The 19,252-nt window shown below is 48.4% G+C and overlaps 1 protein-coding gene across 1 annotated transcript; it reads right to left on the bottom strand.

Annotated features, from left to right (window-relative positions):
• Positions 1–3,908: 3,908 nt before the first annotated feature.
• Positions 3,909–18,549, bottom strand: LOC103725680 (C-type lectin domain family 18 member A). Its single transcript, XM_008822975.1, has 12 exons — positions 18,353–18,549; positions 17,699–17,790; positions 15,402–15,644; positions 10,065–10,162; positions 9,448–9,569; positions 9,150–9,257; positions 8,213–8,305; positions 6,887–6,993; positions 6,130–6,259; positions 5,693–5,789; positions 4,814–4,905; positions 3,909–4,334 (listed from the first exon to the last, which is right to left on the bottom strand). Exons 1-12 carry the CDS (start codon positions 18,492–18,494, stop codon positions 4,297–4,299), a joined length of 1,362 nt encoding a protein of 453 aa, XP_008821197.1. The 5' UTR covers positions 18,495–18,549; the 3' UTR covers positions 3,909–4,296.
• Positions 18,550–19,252: the final 703 nt, after the last annotated feature.

Genomic DNA, 19,252 nt, shown 5'->3' with positions numbered 1-19,252 from the left:
CAAGAGCTCTTTTCAGAGCCAAAGAAAGCCAAGATACATGTAAATGGAGTCCCAGCAGCCTGCTCAAGGCAGCCTTGAGCTGTCTCAACCTGCCAGGTAATTTCCGTTTCATGCATTTTTTTTCTACCTACATCAGAGATGAGTGGATTTGAAGTTAAGTGTCAATTGACTGACTCAAGGGAGAGCTGAGAAGTCAAATGATAGACCCATATGTACGCTCCCACAGCACAGCACCTCATGGGGGGACTTTGGGTTGTACATATCTGGCCTCCTCTTCTTTAGCAGTCTCCACTAAAGTGGACATCTCTACACCCAGAGGAGGGATGAGAATCGTGCTCACTGCTCTACCCCTCCACTGGCTCAGGGTCAGGTGTGAAGTAGGTACTCAGTTGACAGCTGCTGAATAGATAAACTACTATGGGCATGAGTTAGGAAGTGAGCTAGAGGTCTTTGTCCCATATTTATCACTCACAAAGCCCCTCAGAAGAATTTTCAAAGAAACACACACAGAGAAACATATACATATACATTGTGCTGGATAGCGTTAGTGTCAACTTGACACACCTGGGTTGAGGGAGCCTCAATTGGAGAATTTCCTCTAGTGGACTGGCCTGTGGCCATGTCTGAGGAGCATCTGCTTGATGAGCGATGTGGGAGGGCCCAGCCCACTGTGGGTGGTGCCACCCCTGGGCAGATGGGCCTGTGTTGCATAAGAAAGCAGGCTGAGCAGGGGCCAGGGGAGCAAGCCAGTAAGCAGTGTTCCTCCAGGTTCCTGCCCTGAGTTCCTACCTTGGGCTCCCCGATGAACTGTGACATGAGATGTAAGCCGAATAAACCCTTTCCTCCCCAAGTTGGGATTGGTCAGAGTGTTTTGTCACAGCGATGGAGAAACAAACCAGAACATGCATGGAGGAGGGCCTGGAGAGATGGAGACCTGTAGAGATCAGGACTCAAAATGGTCAGAGTATTTTGTCACAGCAACAAAAAAAAAACAAAGACACCAAAAAAAAAAAAAAAAAAAAAAATAGAATCAACAGTGGATGAAGCAAGAAGCCCTGTAAGAAACAGCAGGTGATCTAAGGCTCGTAAGTGGACTAAGGACAGTAAAAGTCAAGCTACTATTAAGGGACAGAACTCCAGCAGCCCATGGTATGTCATGGTGAGACAGTTAATCCTGTGGTCCCTTAGAACAGGGCACCCTTCGAAGGCAAAACTTTGCAGGACCTGGCAGCTCCAATTATAAAAGATCGTACTAAAGTCAAGTCAAGTCAAGGTGGTTGTGCTAATGGCTGTATAGTGAAGCAATGGCCACTGGAGGCCCCTCTGTAGGTACGCTGAGTCAGTGAAGTTCAGGTTATGTATAAGCATGGTCTCCAGGAAGCAAGGAACACTGACCAAACATACCACAAGACAATCCCTTTGGATGCATGGCAAAAATATTAGTAAATGGGTTGGAGACATGGCTCAGTGGTAAGAGTGCTTGCCTAGAATGTGTGAGACCCTGGGTTCGATCTCCAGTACTCAAAAAAACTAAGACATTTATATTCATCTTTATGTTTACTCTTTAAAGTTTTTTGTTTGTTTGTTTGTGGGGGGTTTGTTGTCTTTTTGACACAGGCTATCCCTGTAGCTACAGTTGTCCTGGATTTGCTGTGGAGACCAGTGCCCTTTAAAGTTTTTTTGTTTTTGTTTTTCGTTTTGTTTTGGGTCTTTTTGAGACAGGGTCTTCTGGTAGTCTCAGCTGGCCTGGAGCTCACCATGTAGACCAGGCTGGCCTTGAACTCACAGAGATCCACCTGCCTTTGCCTCGCGAGTGCTGAGATTAAAGTCCTGCACCACCACGCCTGGCTCCTTTTTAAAGTTTTTACTTGGGGGTTGGGGATTTAGCTCAGTAGTAGAACGCTTGCCTAGCAAACGGCCCTGGGTTCCGTCCTCAGCTCTGAAAAAAAAAAAAGAAAAAAAAAAAAGGCAACTAAAGTTTTTACTTGTGTCTCTCTCATAACGCATGTAACAATTGAGTATTGTAGCACTTGGACATAATTCATAAGTAAATATATATAAGTATATTCAGGGTTTTACAGACAGAGGTTTGCAAACAAACCTACAAAGCCACCAGGCTTATGGCCCAGAAAGAACCTGGGATTCACATGATGGAAGGAGAGAACAGACTCTGGCAAGTCCTCCTCTGACCTTCCTGCACCACCTCCCTGAGAGCCCACACACATACAATAAAATAAATAATAAATAAATAAATAAATAAATAAATAAATAAATAAATCAGAGAACATGGGACTGGAGAGATGGCTCAGCGGTTAAGAACATTGCATGTTTTTGCAGAAGACATGGGTTTGAATCCAGCACCCACATTGCATAGTATAGGTGCACTTACATACATGCAGGCAATGTACTCATACACATAAAATAAAAATAATAAATAAAATATTTTTTTTTAAAAACAGAAACAGGTGAAGGAATAAGAGGAAGAACTCATGTTTTTAGAGGCTTACAACCAAAACTACAAGACAGAAGCTTATAGAACCACACTTAGAACTCCAGGTTATGGCTGAAAGTATCCCAAGGGGTTAGAAGGTGGGCTATCCAGGATACCACGCCTCAGGCAGCACACCTTAGACTGACCACTTGTCCATCACGTATTCTCCCTTATGTAACCAAAACTCCAGGTAATGAGGACCACAGAGGTGACCAGACACATCTCTCAATACTGCTGTCTACCCCTGACTGGACCCTAGCAGTGACTCCACCTCCGCTGAACAGCTGCCGTCTCACTGAGCCTAACCAACTGGGCACCGGGGCTGGAGAGGAAGGGTCTGAGGTTTGGGATTTCACCTCCCGTTTCCAACACGCCTCCACCCACGGGGACTCATCCCGCGACGAGCCACCTTCCACGGTTAGCCAGGTGACAAATGGGAGGTGCAGCGGGAAGGGCAGGAGCCGCAGACACAGGCTCCCAGGGAGGTGGGAGGGGCTAGCCCAAGCAGATGGGGCGGAGCCAGGGTTGTGGGCGGGGCCTCGGGTGGGGCAGTTTCCGGCCCTGCAGGTGCACGTGCTTGGGCGTGCTTGCATCCCAGGTGCTTAAGATTCTTGCATCATATTTGGGCCTTACACCCACCTCTTTTCCCTTTTCGAAGGGAAAGAGCTTCGACCCTTCTCTCCTACAGAACAGGGCCATGGCGGGAAAGCAGGGCCCCTCTGTCTTGCAAGAGGCATCTGAGGCAGTGGGCAAATCATGCTTAAGGCCTGACCCTGGCTTACATGCCCACACGCTTCTGAGCTAAGTTACAGCAGAATTTCCTGTATGCCTCAACTTCCCCAGTTAAACAGATTAAATGGATAGAATGACGATTTAGGCTTGTTTCTCAGCAGTTACCTTGGGCAAATTACTCAACCTCTCTGCTGGCATTTAGTTAACTGTAAGATAGGGTGATGTGAAAGCTCTCCACATGGGGAGACAACACACACTCCCTTTCTTGGGTATTCAGAGCAGTTTGTGCCCTGCCTACTTGAAAAAAAATCACTCACCAAGGCAAAAAAATCTGGTCTTCTAAGTTACAGGGGAAACTGAAAATGTCCAGAGCACCAAACAGGCAGGGACAGAGGACTAACAGGAAACTGACAGGCATCAGCCGCCTCAGGTCTTCCCAGGATCATCCTCAGCTATCTGAATTACCCTTCAAAACCAGCAGTTTTCCAGGCATGGTAGCACATGCTTAAAACCCCAATACTCTGGAAACTGAGGAAGGAGAATTACTATGAGTTGCAGGCCAGCCTGGGCTACATAGTGAATTTGAGGCCAGCCTCAAACTGGTTAAAAACAAAACAAAAAACCCACAAAAACAAAATCAAAATAGAACAAACACAAAGAAAAACAAAAAGAAAAACTTGAGCAATTGCAAACTTTATAACTTCATTTAATCTTTTGTAGAGGCATCTAGTCTGGAAAACTCCAGCGTTGCAGGGGGTTTGGTCCAGATGGAGCAGAGCAGCTTTTTCTGGCTATAGGCTCTGGCTTCTGCTTCAGTGCCTTGTGGAGCCTGTCTTCCCAATCAAAAGCAAGCTCTTGAGGGTCTCATTCTTCTCTTCCGATGCCAGGCTCCTCTAGCATCTTCTATCCATTCCCTGCTTCTTTGCTACTCAACAGCCATCACTATGCAGAGTCTGAGACCTCTTTGGATGTTGGACATACAGTCCTAGCCTGGCCCTTGTTCCACATAGGTGAGCAGTCAGGCAAGCAGGCTCATGCACCCAGGGCCTGGCAGGAGAACTGCCTGGCCAGGCTCAGGGCCCTGGGTCCCACCGGGAAATGTGCTCCTGGGCTGAAAAGGAAGCAGAACAGGGTGAGGCAGTCCTGGAATGGAGACCCCACAGTGTATGGCCATGTTCTCTCATGGAACTCCAAACCCTTCTAACAGATGAATGCTTGGAGCTGATATTGGTCCAAGTTTCACCTCTATCCTTCCCTATAGCGTACTGGGCTGTAGGCAATTAGGGCACATTAAGGGACCTGATGGGTCCCAAGGTAGCAGCTTTCATGATAGAAAGATAGAGAGGCCTTGGAGAACTCCCCAGCAAGATGTGGCTCCAGTCTTGCTTCTCTGCATGAACTTGCTATGTGATGCTGAGCATCCTCTTCCTCTGGGCCTCAGACAGATGCATATACAAGGCCCTGAACAGGAAGGATATCTTCTCTGACCCTATATGCTCAGACACACTCTGCACCTATGATTTGCACATCCTAGCAACCTGGAGCACACCATCAGTACATCAGTGGACAGAAATCAGAGGGTGGGCTCACCAAATTGACAGATATAACGGTTTCGAGTTTTACAGCGTTGGTCATTCCAGTTGAAAGCGGCAGATGCCTGCAGTTCCACACAGTTGCCAAACCTGTGGGGCCAGGATAGAGGTGCTTGGGTGGAGGAATGAAATTAGGAGTCTGGTAGAGTCTTAAACCCTCCACCCCAGTAGACCACCTGCATCGGTGAGGCCCAGGCACTTCCATTTCCCGTTCTGCTTCCCATGAACTTCAGTTCTTAGGGAAGCTAGGAGGTCTCTGAACCCCCTCCAGTACAGTACTTAGCCACACCAGGCAGTGGGGATAAACAGGCCCATATCCTTCTACCAGCAGGAGGACATATGCTGGAAGCCCACTCAGGCCTGTCTGCCAGCAAAAAGGACCAGGAGAGATATTTGGAGCCCTTGGTGACCCTACAAACCCACCACCTCCCCCTTGTTGTGGCACTCCTGGGCTTTGAAGACTGGGGCAAGGCCATATAACCAGAAGGGCATCTGTACAGGACAGCTGGTGGGTCAGCTGGTAGGTGAATGTGCAGGAAGCCTGCAGATGGGTGGATGCCAGAATCAATGAATTGACACAGGTAGAGGGTAGGTGGGCAAGTGGGTAACAGATGAAATGACAGCTCAGGGGACATCAGCAATGGAACCTGGATGAAGCCTTCTTGGGTCACCTCTTTTATGTGCTGTGCCTTCTACACCTCCTTCAACCTCAGCTCTGGGTCTGCAGCAGCTGGGACCAGGCTTCCCTGGTACCTAGAACCAGGTAAGGTCCAGACCCTCAAAGGCTAGATAGACGTTTTTCATTGGTGTTTGAGGCTTAGCCAGGCAGGCCCAGGTGAGAGGTGGGACCAGAGGAAGGTAGGCACCCCAGACTCACCCCTGGTTGTCAGGCTGCCCAAAGGCAAAACTGGTGAAGGATTGGTGCTCCCCAGTAGTCCAGCGGAAGGAGTCCTTAGCTGCCTTGTAGGTGAGTCCTGGGCCAAGGTAGCCAAGATTGCCAACCACCTGAGAGTCTAGGACTCTGAGCCCAGGAGCTTGCTACATAATGCCTTCCAAACTCCTAGCTCTTAAACCCCTCTTTGCAGAACCCCTAACCTTGTTCTTTCCTCTCCCCATGATTCTCCCCTCCCTGTAGCCCTCTTCCCAGGGAAAGGGGTTGACCTGACTACTGGCCCCATTCTTTACTCCAAACCTTTGCCATACCTATGTTATCTGCTAGTAGGTGATTGGGGTTCCCACAGTCCAGATTTTCTGAAACCATTTGGGGCATCAAGTCCTCCCACCTACTACACCCTTCAACTGCCAGGCACTTACCAATCCAGTAATTCTTGGTCTCAAAATCACTGTCAGTCACCTCATTGGTGGTCTCCAGGCGGCCCAGGTAGAAGGCAAGGATGTCCTGCACTTTCTGGCTCTCGATCTGGGCTAGCACCCCACCTTTTCCCTGTAACCCCCCACTCTGGGTCACATTGGCAGAATCCCTAAAGTTTAAGCCCAGCACTTTCTGCCCATTTTGCTGTCCCACCATGACCAGGATCCTGAATGTGTATGCTTACTGGGCTGTCTTTACCCACATCTCCAACAACCTCCTGCCTATGAGAATGGGGGTCCTCTTCCTCTGCCCTGCAAGCTTCCCCTCTCTGTCTGTACAGGGGTCCAATTGGCAGTTCATGGGTCCAGGTATAGTCCTTCCCTCAGAAGGTTTTTGTCTTAATCACACAATACTCAAACTAATTGGCAACATTAATAACTATAGGCATGCCAAGGGAAATCCAGGTTTCTGGTTTTAGAAAACTCCGAGTTCTGGAATCCCAGCATGGTAACCACTAGCCAGAACTGAGTCAACATAGCTCCTTAGGGAGAGGTGGGGTAGGGGCCTTATCCCTGGGAATCTCAGGGGGTTAAGTGCCCTCTTTGCTTCTATGAGCCTTCACTCTGTGACTCCTTTATACTGATGAAGAGAATGGGACCAGAAATCAAAGGAACCATCTTTTGGTACAGGGTCACTCCATTACTATTTGAGATTCTGATGTGAGGGTAACTCCCTGGGAAGGCAAGAGTCAGTCCTCACCTGACATTTCATCCTGGCTCCATAATACGTATCTGCCTCTGAAGACACCATGAAGCAATCTTCATCAATCCTCAGGTCACAGGTGTGGAAAGGAAACTTCACCTTGGCTATTAGGGGCAAAGAACAGCCTAAGTTTGTGTTCTGACCTCAGAATCCTTACCCTTTCCCACTGTACCAAGGAGCTATGCTCAAGGTGCCCCAACCTGTGGGCAACTACTCTAAACTGGAAGTAGGTGGAAGTCAGTAGTGTTTTGGTAAATTTGCAATTACAAGCTTTCTCCCTCTCTCTCTTTAAAAAATTTTATTTATTAGCCGGGCATGGTGGCGCACGCCTGTAGTCCCAGCACTTGGGAGACAGAGGCAGGTGGATCTCTGTGGGTACAAGGCCAGCCTGGTCTACATAGTGAGTTCCAGGACAGCTGGGGCTACAGAGAGACCCTGTCTCAAAAAGACCAAAAAGAAAATTTTTATTTATTATTAGTTTTTGGGGTTTTTTGTTTTAATAAATTAATAATAAATAAATAATTTTTGAGGCAGGGTCTCCCTGTAGCCCCAGCTGTCCTGGAACTCACTGTGTAGACCAGGCTGGCCTTGAACCCACAGAGATCCGCCTGCCTCTGCCTCTCAAGTGCTGGGACTACAGGCGTGTGCCACCACACCCAGCTATTATTAGTTTTTATGTGTATGAGCGTATTGCTTGCATATATGTTAAGTGCACCAGTGTCATGCATTCCCTATGGATGCCAAAAGAGGGCATCAAGTTCCCTGGAACTGGAGTTACAGAAGGCTGTTAGCTGCCATGTGGGTGCCAGGAATTGAACCTGGATCTTCTGCAAGAGCAGCCAGTGCTCTTAACCACTGAGCCATCTCTCCAGCTTCTCCCTCTCTCTCTTAAAAAGAAAAGAAATCCAGGGTTGGAGAGATGGCTCAGCAGGTAAAAGCACTTGCCACCAAGCCTAATGCTCCCAGCATGATCTCCAAGATCCACATGGAAAGAGAGCATCAACTCCTACAAATTGTCCTCTGACGTTCACACCTTTTTTTGGCACACACACACACACACACACACACACACACATACATACACACACACATACACACACATACACACACACTAAATAAATGTAAAAAAGGGGGGGTCCATATCCTGTAGCATTTGCTAATTCCAGTGGTATAAATACCCCACTGTGGTCAACTTCAGGCCAGTGTGATTTCTCTCAGCAAGGAGTTAGAATAGCTTCATGCATAGGCTCTTATGAGCTGGTAAAGTCAGATCCAGCACCCCACTACAAAGGGTTCTTGAAGTGGTCTTGGGGCAGCACTCACTGGCACACTGGGCTCCTCCATAGCCGACATCGCAGACACAGGAACATTCCTCTTCCCGGAACCTGCCGTGTACACACTGCACACTGCACCGCACTGCCAGGACAGAAGAGAAGGACAGAGAGCTCAGCTTCTAGCCACCTGGACCTGCCCCAAGAGGCCTGAGCACCTTAGGAATGCCAGTCATAGTAAGAACACCCTCTGAGAGACAGAGCCCACTGGGACATCTAGCTGCTGCCACACTTGGCCTCTCTGGTTTGATCCTCAGTGTAGAGAGAAGCAAGTTAAGGTTTGGAAGGTCATGGGAAGAGGACAGTGGCACACAAGTCCCCTTCTATCTCCTAATTCTATTAGAAGGGGAGGCAAATCTGATTCCATTTTTTTTTTTTTTTTTGGTCTTTTTTGAGACAGGGTCTTCCTGTAGCCCCAGCTGTCCTGGACTATGTAGACCAGGCTGGCCTTGAACTCACAGAGATCCACCTGCCTCTGCCTCCTGAGTGCTGGGATTAAAGGCATGTGCCACCATGCCTGGTGTAATTTGTAGCCCAAGCTAGCCTAGAGCTCACTATGTAGCCTAGGTTGACCTGGATCCCATGACAATCTTCCTGCCTCAGCCTCCCAAATGCTGGGATTATAGGTATAAGTCATCATGCCTATCTTGCATTTTGAATCACCTGCATAGCTTAGGGCCTGGCATACAGTTAGTACTGAATTATTATAATTGAATAAATTATTATCGTATGCAAACCCAGTAGATACATAGTACCCCTAACTTACCTGAGACTCCCTCAAGGTATTCCAAGTCTCCAGTCACCCTAATCATCCAACCATCCCACTATACCAGCCCTAGGATTTACCACAGGGCAGGTATATGCCCACCTAGGTGCAGCTCCCTCCTCCTTACCCCTCAGGGCAACCTAAATGGGCACTGGGTCCTCACCTTGGCAGTATCTCCCTGTGTAGCCAGGGAGACAGTGGCAGTGGCAGGTGCTAATATTGAGATGTCCATGATTCCGGCAGCTCATACGACATGGATTTCTGGGGACCTCTGATTAGATGAGGAAGTAACTCTGAGAAAGGGCCCCTTTCCAGCAGGCCAGGCAGGCACTTCCTTGGGTGCTGGGGCCCAAGGTTTCTGGGACAGCTCCTCAGGCTACTGGTCCCCATCCTAGGATCATCACTCTAAGCTCTTGTGTATTTGCTGCTCCAGGAGGAGGCAGATAGGGTGAGGTACTCACCACAGAGGCCCCCTGAGTGGTCCCAGGCCTTGAAGCATCCTGACACACGGGCTGTGCAGAGTGAACACCAGGTACCTTTCTTATAAGGGGCAATTGTCTTCCCGTTCACATCCCAGTTGCCTCTGTGAGAGCAAGCATCAAAAAGTCTGGAGAGCCTGACCTTGGGCAGAACAGGTGCAGGGCAGGAGTGGAGGCTTTGGGCAGAGTTGCGGAGGGGCCTCGTATAGGGCAGGAGCACATCTTGGCTGTCTGCTCCATGGGCCCCTTCAGTACCTCTGGTCCAGTCAGAGTGGCCTAGGGAGATCTACTAGGAACAAAAGATCACTTCTGTATTAATCCTGGACACGTTCCCTGAGAGTAGGGTCATGCTTCCAAGTATGGGCATCCAAGGACAAGTCCTGCTCTGCATGGCCAGGATCTTTTGTATCTTCTCCATTTTAATCCTCTTCCCTTTCCCACCAAGGGTACAGACTAAGGGGGTAAAGGACTTTAGTATGGTTGGATGCTCATCTCACCTTGGGTGAAAGTCCTTCATCCACACAGCCCTCCCGAGGCTTCCCTATCCCTTCACTCACACCCATCCCCAGCTATTACCCAGCCCATGGTAAGGGACTTACCCCGGGGAGTACGCACAGACAAAGGCTTCCATTGCTGCCTGGCCCACAGAGCACAGATGCCGCCCACAGCCCAGACGGCTCGAGGTGGCCCACACAAGCTGCAGAGGACACAATGGCTCAGAAACCCTATCAGACTAGCCTTACTTCAATATGGGGGCCTGCAACACAGGCAGTGCACACTGGGGGGGCTTTGGCCTCAATCCAGGCATACAGACAGCTCTTTCACCTGCCTGGGGGCAGCAGCTCTGCTGGGCAGAGCCATCAGAATGGTGAGAAGATTCTGGAGTGGAGGCGGGAGTGGAGAGTGAGGGCTACCAGATGTTGAAGGTGGGGGGAAATAATGAACAGGTGGAAGAGAGAGAGAAGAAAGGCTTGTATATCAAGGGCCTTGCGTTAGATTGTAAAAATGGTCAGTCACACTCTTTCACTTCCTCCTATATAGCTCACTCTTTTATGCTGGGGATGTAACCCAGGGTCTGACACATACTAAACAAGTGCTCTACTTCTGAGCTACATCCCTAGCTCACTAGCCCATACTATTTTTGTTTCTGTTTTTAAAGTAGGGTCTTGCTATTTAGTCCTAGCTGGCCTAAAACTCAATATGTAGACTAGGCTGGTTTGGAACGCCCAGATATCCACTTGCCTCTGCCTCTAGAGTGCTGGGACTAAAGATGTGAGCTACCACTGGATCACTTTAAAAAAAAAAAAAAATATTTTATTACTTTTTAATTTTATGTGAATGAGTATATTGCTTGCATGTATGTAAGTGTATCCATGTCATGCAATGCCCTCAGAAGTCAGAAGAAGGTGTTAGATTCCTCTGGGAACTGGAGTTATAGACAGTTGTTAGCCACCATGTGGGTGCTGGGAATTCAACCTGGGTCTTCTACAAGAGCAGTCAGTGCTCTTAACCGCTGAGCCATCTCTCCAGTCTGGATCACTTTTTTTTGGTCTTTTTGGGACAGCGTCTCCCTGTAACCCCAGCTGTCCTGGAACTCACTATGTAGACCTGGCTGGCCAGTTCAGGCTGGCCTTGAACTCACAGAGATCTGCCTTTAAAGACGTGTGCCACCACGGCCGGCTTTGTTTTTGCATTTTTAATTTAGGTTTGTCTTAAGTTTAATGTTAATTCCATGCTGTGTTTCAGGGTTTTTTTGTTTTGTTTTTTTTTGCATTAAAAAATATTTTTGGACTGGGTGTGGTGGCGCATACCTTTAATCCCAGCACTTGGGAGGCAGAGGCAGGTGGATCTTTGTGAGTTTGAGGCCAGCCTTGTCTACATAGTGAGTTCCAGGACAGCTGGGGCTACAGGGAGACCCTGTCTCAAAAAAGACAAAAAAAAATTTTTTTTAAGAGTCCATATGTATAGCTAAAGGCTACATGATAAGCAACAATGCCAGATAGGAGATACCCTTTTTTGAGTTTTGGCCAGGATGGCCCAAGTGACTCCCAGATAGTAACCCAGCATAGAACTGGGAAAATGAACAGCAGACCCCAATCTTATCTAAAGGAATATTGACAACCAATTGCTGCTAGATGAGGAACAGCTGACCTTCCTAAAACAAAGACCTCTAGATAGGCTGACTAGATTCACCAAATGGACAAGTAGTGGGGAATGGCTGGAGGTGACATCACAGCAGACAGTAGCAGGGATAACAGAGTATAAGGGCTCCAGTGGGGGGAGGGAGGCTATGGGAGGGTGCCATCTGGGAAGTGGGTGTATAGCTGAATAAGATGGTTTGGGATGTTCTGTGTGATACACACACACACACACACACAATCAACAAATTTTAAAAAATGAATTATATTTAAGGAGGGAGCATAGAAAATTACATCAAAGCCAGGCGTGGTGACGCACGCCTGTAGTCCTAGCACTTGGGAAGCAGAAGCAGGCAGATCTCTGTGAGTTCAAGGGAAGCCTGGTCTATATAGTGAGTTCCAGGACAGCTGGGGCTACAGGGAGACCCTGTATCAAAAAGACCAAAAAAAAAATTACATCATGTTAATTAGTAGAGGTGATAAACATTATTATTGAAATCTACCCAATGACTTTATAGACATACACAGGTGCCAAGGATCCGAGTGCAAATGATTATGACTAGTAATAATCAGATACATACAGATTAGAGACACATGTACCAACATCTCAGTGTTATTAGCAAAAACAATGAGTCTTTCTGTAAGAAACAGTATATTTTAAAATGAAATGGAGATCTTTTTTAAAGGTTAAAAACTCATTCAATTTTATGTCTTACAGGGCTTATACTGAGTTCAATATTGTATCACTATATTATTTCAACAGCAAACCTAAAAATTTTATAGCCACTTTTGAAAGAGATGTATCTTTGCTCTGGAAACTGTTAATGGGTATGTTAAAGCTCTAATGAAATGCTTCTTCTAAAAAAATAAAATATATTAAAAAATTGAAAAATAAAAATAAGGGGGCTCCGTAGTTAAGAGCACTTGCTGCTCTTACAGAGGACTGGGGTTTGGTTTGCAGCACCCAAATGGTAGCTCACAAACATCTGTAACTCCAGTTCCAGAGGAACTGGAACTTTTTCTGACCTCCAGAGGCACTGTATGCACCTGGTACACACACATACATGCAGGTCAAACACTCATAAACTAAAAGTAAATCTCAAAACAACAGCATCACCAGTGGAAATAGAAAACAGCCCCAAGTAATAGTGAAACTGCTAATATAAAATCTTATTGCCAAGAGGCCTAGCAAGATGGCTTATGGTTAAAAGCACCATAACTGGGGGCTGGAGAGATGGCTCAGCAGTTAGGAACACTGGCTGTTCTTGCAAAAGACGGGGGTTCAAATCCCAGCACCCACATGGCAGCTAACAACTGTCTGTAACTCCAGTTCCAGGGGATCCAACAGCCTCCCTCTTCCATCCAGCCTCTTCTGTCCTCCGCAGGCTTTGTATGACATGGATGCACTTACCTACATGCAGGCAATACACACATACACATAAAAATAATAAATAAAATATTTAAAAAAGCACATAACCGTATTGACCCAGTTTCAATTCACAGCACTCACATCAGGTGGTTCACTACTACCTCTAACTCCAGCTCCAGGTGCTCTGACGCCCTCTTCTGGTCCTGGTGGATATTTGCAGTCACATGCACACACTCATACACAGACACACACATATATATCTGATTAAAAATAAAAATAGGGGCTGTAGAGATGACTCTGTGGTTAAGAGCACTGGCTGCTCTTGCAGAGGTCCTAGGTTTGGCTCCAGGCTAACAATCATCCATAACTCTAGTTCCAGGGGATCTGATGCCCTCATCTGACCTCTGTGGGTATTGTACACATGTGGTATGCTTACATACATGCAGACAAAATGTTTATACACATAAAAAAATCACTGGGTGTGGGGGTGTACAGCTTTAATCCCAACACTCAGGAGGCAGAAGCAGGTAGATCTCTATAGAATCAAGACCAGCCTGATCTACATAGTGAGTTCTGGGTCAGCTGGGACTACAGGGAGAGCCGGTCTCTAAAAAATTATACACATACACACACACACACACACACACACACACACACACACACACACACATTAAAAACTTACAGCCAAGCGTGGTGGTACAGGCTTTTAATTTCAGCACTCAAGAGGCAGAGGCAGGCAGATCTCTGTTAAGTTCAAGGCTAGCCTGGTCTACATAGTTCTATGCCAGCCAGGGCTACACAGTAAGAATATTTCTCAGAAAAAGAGACTTCATATTAAAAATGCATATCAAGGAGATTAAAAGAGGGGCTGGAGAGATGGGTCAGCAGTGGAGAGCACTGACTACCCTTGCAGAGGAGTGCTCCTAGCATTTATAAGGTGGCTTACAACGATCTATAACTTTAGTTCCAGTAGATCTGATGTTCTCTTCTGGCCTCCACAGGCACCAGGCACACAACTGGTGGACATACATACGTACATGCAAGCAAAACACTCATACACATAAAAAGAAAATAAAGAGGAGTTGTGTATGATGGCTCACTTTCTGCAGAGGCAGAAGGATCACCACAAATTCAAGGCCAGCCTGGTCCATATAGTAAGTTCCAAGCCAGCCAGGAATACACAGCAAAACCCTGTCTCAAAAACATAAAACAAAGCTGGGTGTGGTGGTGCTTGCCCTTAGTCCCATCAAGTCAGCTGGGGCTACAGAGACCCTGTCTCAAAAACCAAAACTAAACCAAACCAAAACAAACAAAGAAACAAAAACCCTGCAAAACAAGGGGCTAGGGAGATGACTCACTGGGTAAAAGCACCTGCCACTAAGCCTGATGACCTGAGTTCAGTCCCCAGACCCCACATGGTAGAAGGAGAGATAAATCCTTCAAGTTGTCCCCTGAACTCCACGAGTGCCTTTTAGCACACCTTTAGTCCCAGGACTCAGGAGGCAGAGGCAGGTGGATCTCTGTAAGTTCAAGGCCAGCCTGGTCTTCATAGTGAATCTAGGCCAGCTGTGGCTACAGGGAGACCCTGTCTCAAAAAGATCGGGGGGGGGGGGAAGCATGAGGCTGGAGCGATGGCCCAGGTTCAGTTCTCAGCACCCATATGGGCAGCTAACAACTGTAACTCCAGTTCCAGGACATCTGATTCCCTCTTTTGGCCTCTGTGGGCATTTCATGACAAAGGTGCACCTACGTACATGTAAGCAAAACACTCATACACATAGAATAATAATAAATAGCTGGGCATGGTGGCACATGCCTTTAATCCCAACACTCAAGAGGCAGAGGCAGGCGGATCTTTGTGAGTTCAAGGCAAATCTAATGTACATAGTAAGTTCCAGGACAGCTGGGGCTACAGGGAGACTCTGTCTCAAAAAGACCCCCCCCAAAAAATTAAATAAAACAAAAATAAAGCAAAGGCCAGGCACAGTGGCTCACATCTGTAATCCCAACACTTAAGAGGTTGAGGCAGGAGGACTGCTATGAGTTTGAGGCCAGCTTGGGCTACAGAGTGAGTTCTAGGCTATGAGACCTACACACACACGAGAGAGAGAGAGAGAGAGAGAGAGAGAGAGAGAGAGAGAGAGATGAAAAAAGTAAAACTAGTTGGGTGTGGTGACACATGCCTTTCATACTCAGGAGGCAGAGGCAGGCAGATCTCTGTGAGTTCAAATCCAGCCTGGCCTACATAGTGAGTTCCAGGACAGCTGGGACTACAGGGAGACCCTGTCTCAAAAAGAGCGAAAAAGAAAAAAAAAGAAAAAAGTAAAACTAAACAAATTGGAACCCTAATATTTAGGACAAAGTACAGCCTCTTCTGAGAGGACTAGGGAGCCCATACCTTGGCTTGGCCTCACCTGGAGCACACTCACCTGTGTGTAATGGGTGCAGATAGCATTGTGGGCACACTCAGCATCCTCATGTCTATACTGCTGCCCTTCCGAAAACCAGAGGTGGACCACTTCAACAAAGGATGCTGAGCCCATGGGCAGTAGCTGCACATTCCAGCCCACTTGTGGGGTGTGTGGTGGGCTGGACACCAGGTTCAGGGTGGCTGGAGTGCCACAGAGGTCTGCCCTGGCTTGAGCTAATCGGGCCAGGTTTTCGCTCCAGTCCTGGAATAGTACAAAGAAAGATCCTCAGGTAGTGTGCATTAGTCTCTCCCAGTTGCTGTGACAAAATAACCTGACAAAAGCAACTTAGGGGAGAAAGGGTTTATTCAGCTCACAGGCCAGGTTACAGTCCATCACTGTGGGGAAGTCAAGGCAGCAGGAACTTGAATCAGCTGGTCGCATCACACCCATAGGCAAGGACAGACAGGGAAGAAGTACATGCATACTTGTTCTTAGCTCACTTTCTCTTTTTTCATATGGTTCAGGAGTCAAACCCAGGGAATGGTGACACCCACTTTTGCTTCCTGGCATTTTTGCTCTTTGAGACTGCCATGCAGGCCTTTTTATCTATAACAAAATGTGCCTGGTGAACTGCAAGGAAAGACTGCAAATATCTCAGGCTCCTACTGACTGTACAGTATGAAACTCATGAAACAAGCTTCCCTTAAGGAAGTGAAGTATAATATATGTTCAATGCCTCTTCCTAAGTGTAAGAAGCTGCTGCTTCTCACATTAATTAACATAATCAAGACACTCCCCCATAGATGTGCCCATAGGTCAACCTGATGTAGACAGTTCCTCAGTGAGACTCTTTTCCCAGCTGATTCTAAATTGTGTCAAGATGACAATTAAAATGATCACAGCTGGCCTTAGAGGTAGCAAGGAAGCCATTGGGTAATTAGTCATTGCCCCATTATCTTACCTGTGAGGTGCCAGGTTATACTGAGCATCCATGGGGTGCCAGGTCACGCTAACCATAGAGCACTGGACAAGCAGTCCTGTTTGACTATATTATGATCAAAGCTGTTTTCCTCATTGCACAGGGCCAGAGAAGGACCTCCAGAGCTCCCCAAGGTGTATTGGGAAAGCACAGGTAGTATCCTAGAGTCTGGCTCTGCCTAAGTGAATCTCCATCTTCCTGAGCCTTGCATTGACCCCTTTAGGCCCTGCCCAGAGAACAGTGCCTGCCTAGGCAAGGAGATGGGCTACTGCTGCCATGTTCCCAATCTAGTAACATCAACCCGACAGTGCCACACTTTGTAGACTGGCCTTGTGTTTTCCTTTAAGCCAAGCTGGGTCTGGCCACGGTCAGAAGAGTTCTGCTCTCATCAGGCCAAATGTGATTTTTCCAGGACTTTGACTGAGGGGCCTTGAGAAAGGTACAAACTGCCATCCAGCTGATCTTAACTGTGCCCTGCCTACAGGTTCCTTGGAGTAGAAGCACTTTTTGCCAGGTATCACAACTGGGAGGATCTTGCCCTCCTCTCCAGGACCTGGGCCTGAGGAGGCATAGAGCCACTCAGAGAAGGGGTTGGGGGAGAAGCAAACTACCCCTTCCTGCTCCTCCTCCACCTCCTGGGAAACTGACCCTTGAGCTTTCAAGGTCACTACTTGCTGTGGCTGCTAGCCTCAGAGGCGTTTATGGGAAGCAGTCATGGGGAACCCTGCTCACCCCTGCCCATCCGGCCCTTGCTCCTTGGTCTGCTCACAGAGGCTGGGGCTGCTGGGGTCCCAGAGGATGGAGGCAGTGTTTCTGAGCCCTTAGTGGTTCTGAGTCCCTAGGGGGCTCAGTGGCAGGAAAATTCATGCTCCCACCCCTGACTGTAGGCTCTGAAATGCAAATAATGAAGGAGTGAGGAACTGGGGAGAGTTTCCCTAATATTATCTAGATAAATCCTGGTCACATGGCAGCCCCTCCACAGCCCAGCGGGATGCTTCTCCCTCCCTGTTTTCTACCTCTCTCTTCTTACAGGACTCCTTTGTGTGACTCCTCATCCCCAGAGGAAGGAATCCTGACTCCTTCCATGTCTCTTGATCTCCATGGCAACAGGATGCCAAGGAAGGCTGAAGGTCTGCCCTTTAGGCAAGTGTGTGTCACTGAGGGGCCTGACCTCTTACAGTGAGGGTCTTCCTGGGAGGAGAAAGCCACATAGCCTCCCAGCAACCAAAACTATCATTCCCCAAGAGAAAGATACTGGCAAGGCCTTACTGAATCCCCTTGGGATGCCATCCCTCTGGTAGCCCTCTTTGATACAGAGGGGACTGGGTATACTCACCATTCTCTGCATGTTGGCCGCAGGGGGCTGGACCTGGCTGCGCAGGCGGTTGTGGTATGAGAGGAGCAAGAAGCTCTCCTTCCTGCTCAGGGCTGGGGGCCAGGAGAGAAGGTCAGGCCACTGAGCAATGGGACCTTGGACATCACCAAAACCAGGTGAGAGTACAAATCCACCCCAAGGACACATCTGACATGGGAAAGAGAGGAGTGGGTGCATAGGGTGGGAATTCCCAGCACAGAGATGGCCAGGGACCAGGAGATAGAGACAGGAAAGGAGGCAAGGAGAGATCAAGTCTAAAGCAATTCTGTTACTGACTGGCTGGGGTGTGCAGGATGATGGAGGAAATGAGGGTTCAGCCCTGAGCTGAAAGCAGCCCCAGACTGAAGTTCCTCTTTACCACTGTTTCTCCTGGGGCCTTAGCCGCAGGCTCTAGCCAGTAGCTTGACCCCAAACTATGAGCCCATCTGCTTTATCCTTCTTCATCCTCAACCTCGGCATCCTTCCACCATGTCCCCTGGATTGTTCTGTTGAGTCCCATAGATCAGGTCAACACGACATGGGGCTCAGGCCTGGAGTCCTGACTCCCTGAAGTCCCCTAGCATCCCTTCTCTACAGTGGCACTGCTGCTTCTGTCCTTGCCAAGGTATCCCTTACCTCCAGGAGTTGGAGCCTGCTGTGGCAGCTGGGGTCGTTGCACCTCTGCCCAGGTGATGTCAAGGAGAAACAGGAGCACAAGCAGGAGACCAAGCCAGCGTCCCTGGCCTCCCATGCCCAGGGACGGTTCCAGATGCAGCATGGGTCTGTCTGATACTGAGGACACAGCGTCACTCAGCCACCCAGCTAGCTTCCCAGGCTGAATGTAGCTATTCCCAGTCTTAAGGAATCCAGCTAGGCTGCCAGACAAAAGGAAGAGGCTGGTAAGTAATCATTGTGTCCAAACAGCCTCTGTGCTGGCTTGAAGAGTCATAGAACTCTTCTAAATGCCTGCTTACTCTGGCTTGCTTGTCTGGCCAGCCTGCCCCACCGACAGCAAGCAGAGCAGTGTGCACTGACCTTGCAGCCCCTGCTAATCATTGCAGGATTATTAGCACCCTTGGGGAGCCCCCAAAGGCCCTGCTGATTGGCCCACAGACATTCCAGGGCTGCAGATTAGCAACGGAAGGCTGTACCCTTGCTGGGACAATGTCCTCCAAGCCCAAAGCAGCTTCTACTCCCCAACCCCAGCACTAGCCCCAGGGAGGAGGGCTGGGGCTTTGGCAGTGGGCCCATAGAGCAGGCGGGAACTGGGCAAGACCCCAGGGGAGTTCTTCCCTTTCTTGGGAAGCTCATCCCAACCCTCCAGACATGAATTAAACATTGGCAGGAGGTAATTATACACCAGAAAAGTGTCACTGGTAGGGTGGTAGGGAGTGAGCTGGGGCTGTGCCTTCAGGAAGAAAGGGGTGCCTTACAGAAGTCTCTCTGGGCAGTGTGGGGGAATGAAGCCAGCTCTGGTGCCTGCCATGTGCCATGCTTACCCATGTGACTTCACATCAGGACAGGGCAAGGCAGAGA

This window comes from Nannospalax galili, unplaced genomic scaffold (genome assembly GCF_000622305.1).
Source record: "Nannospalax galili isolate Female #2095 unplaced genomic scaffold, S.galili_v1.0 scaffold568, whole genome shotgun sequence".
Lineage (NCBI taxonomy): Eukaryota > Metazoa > Chordata > Mammalia > Rodentia > Spalacidae > Nannospalax > Nannospalax galili.
This window is presented reverse-complemented; position numbering and strand designations above follow the sequence as displayed.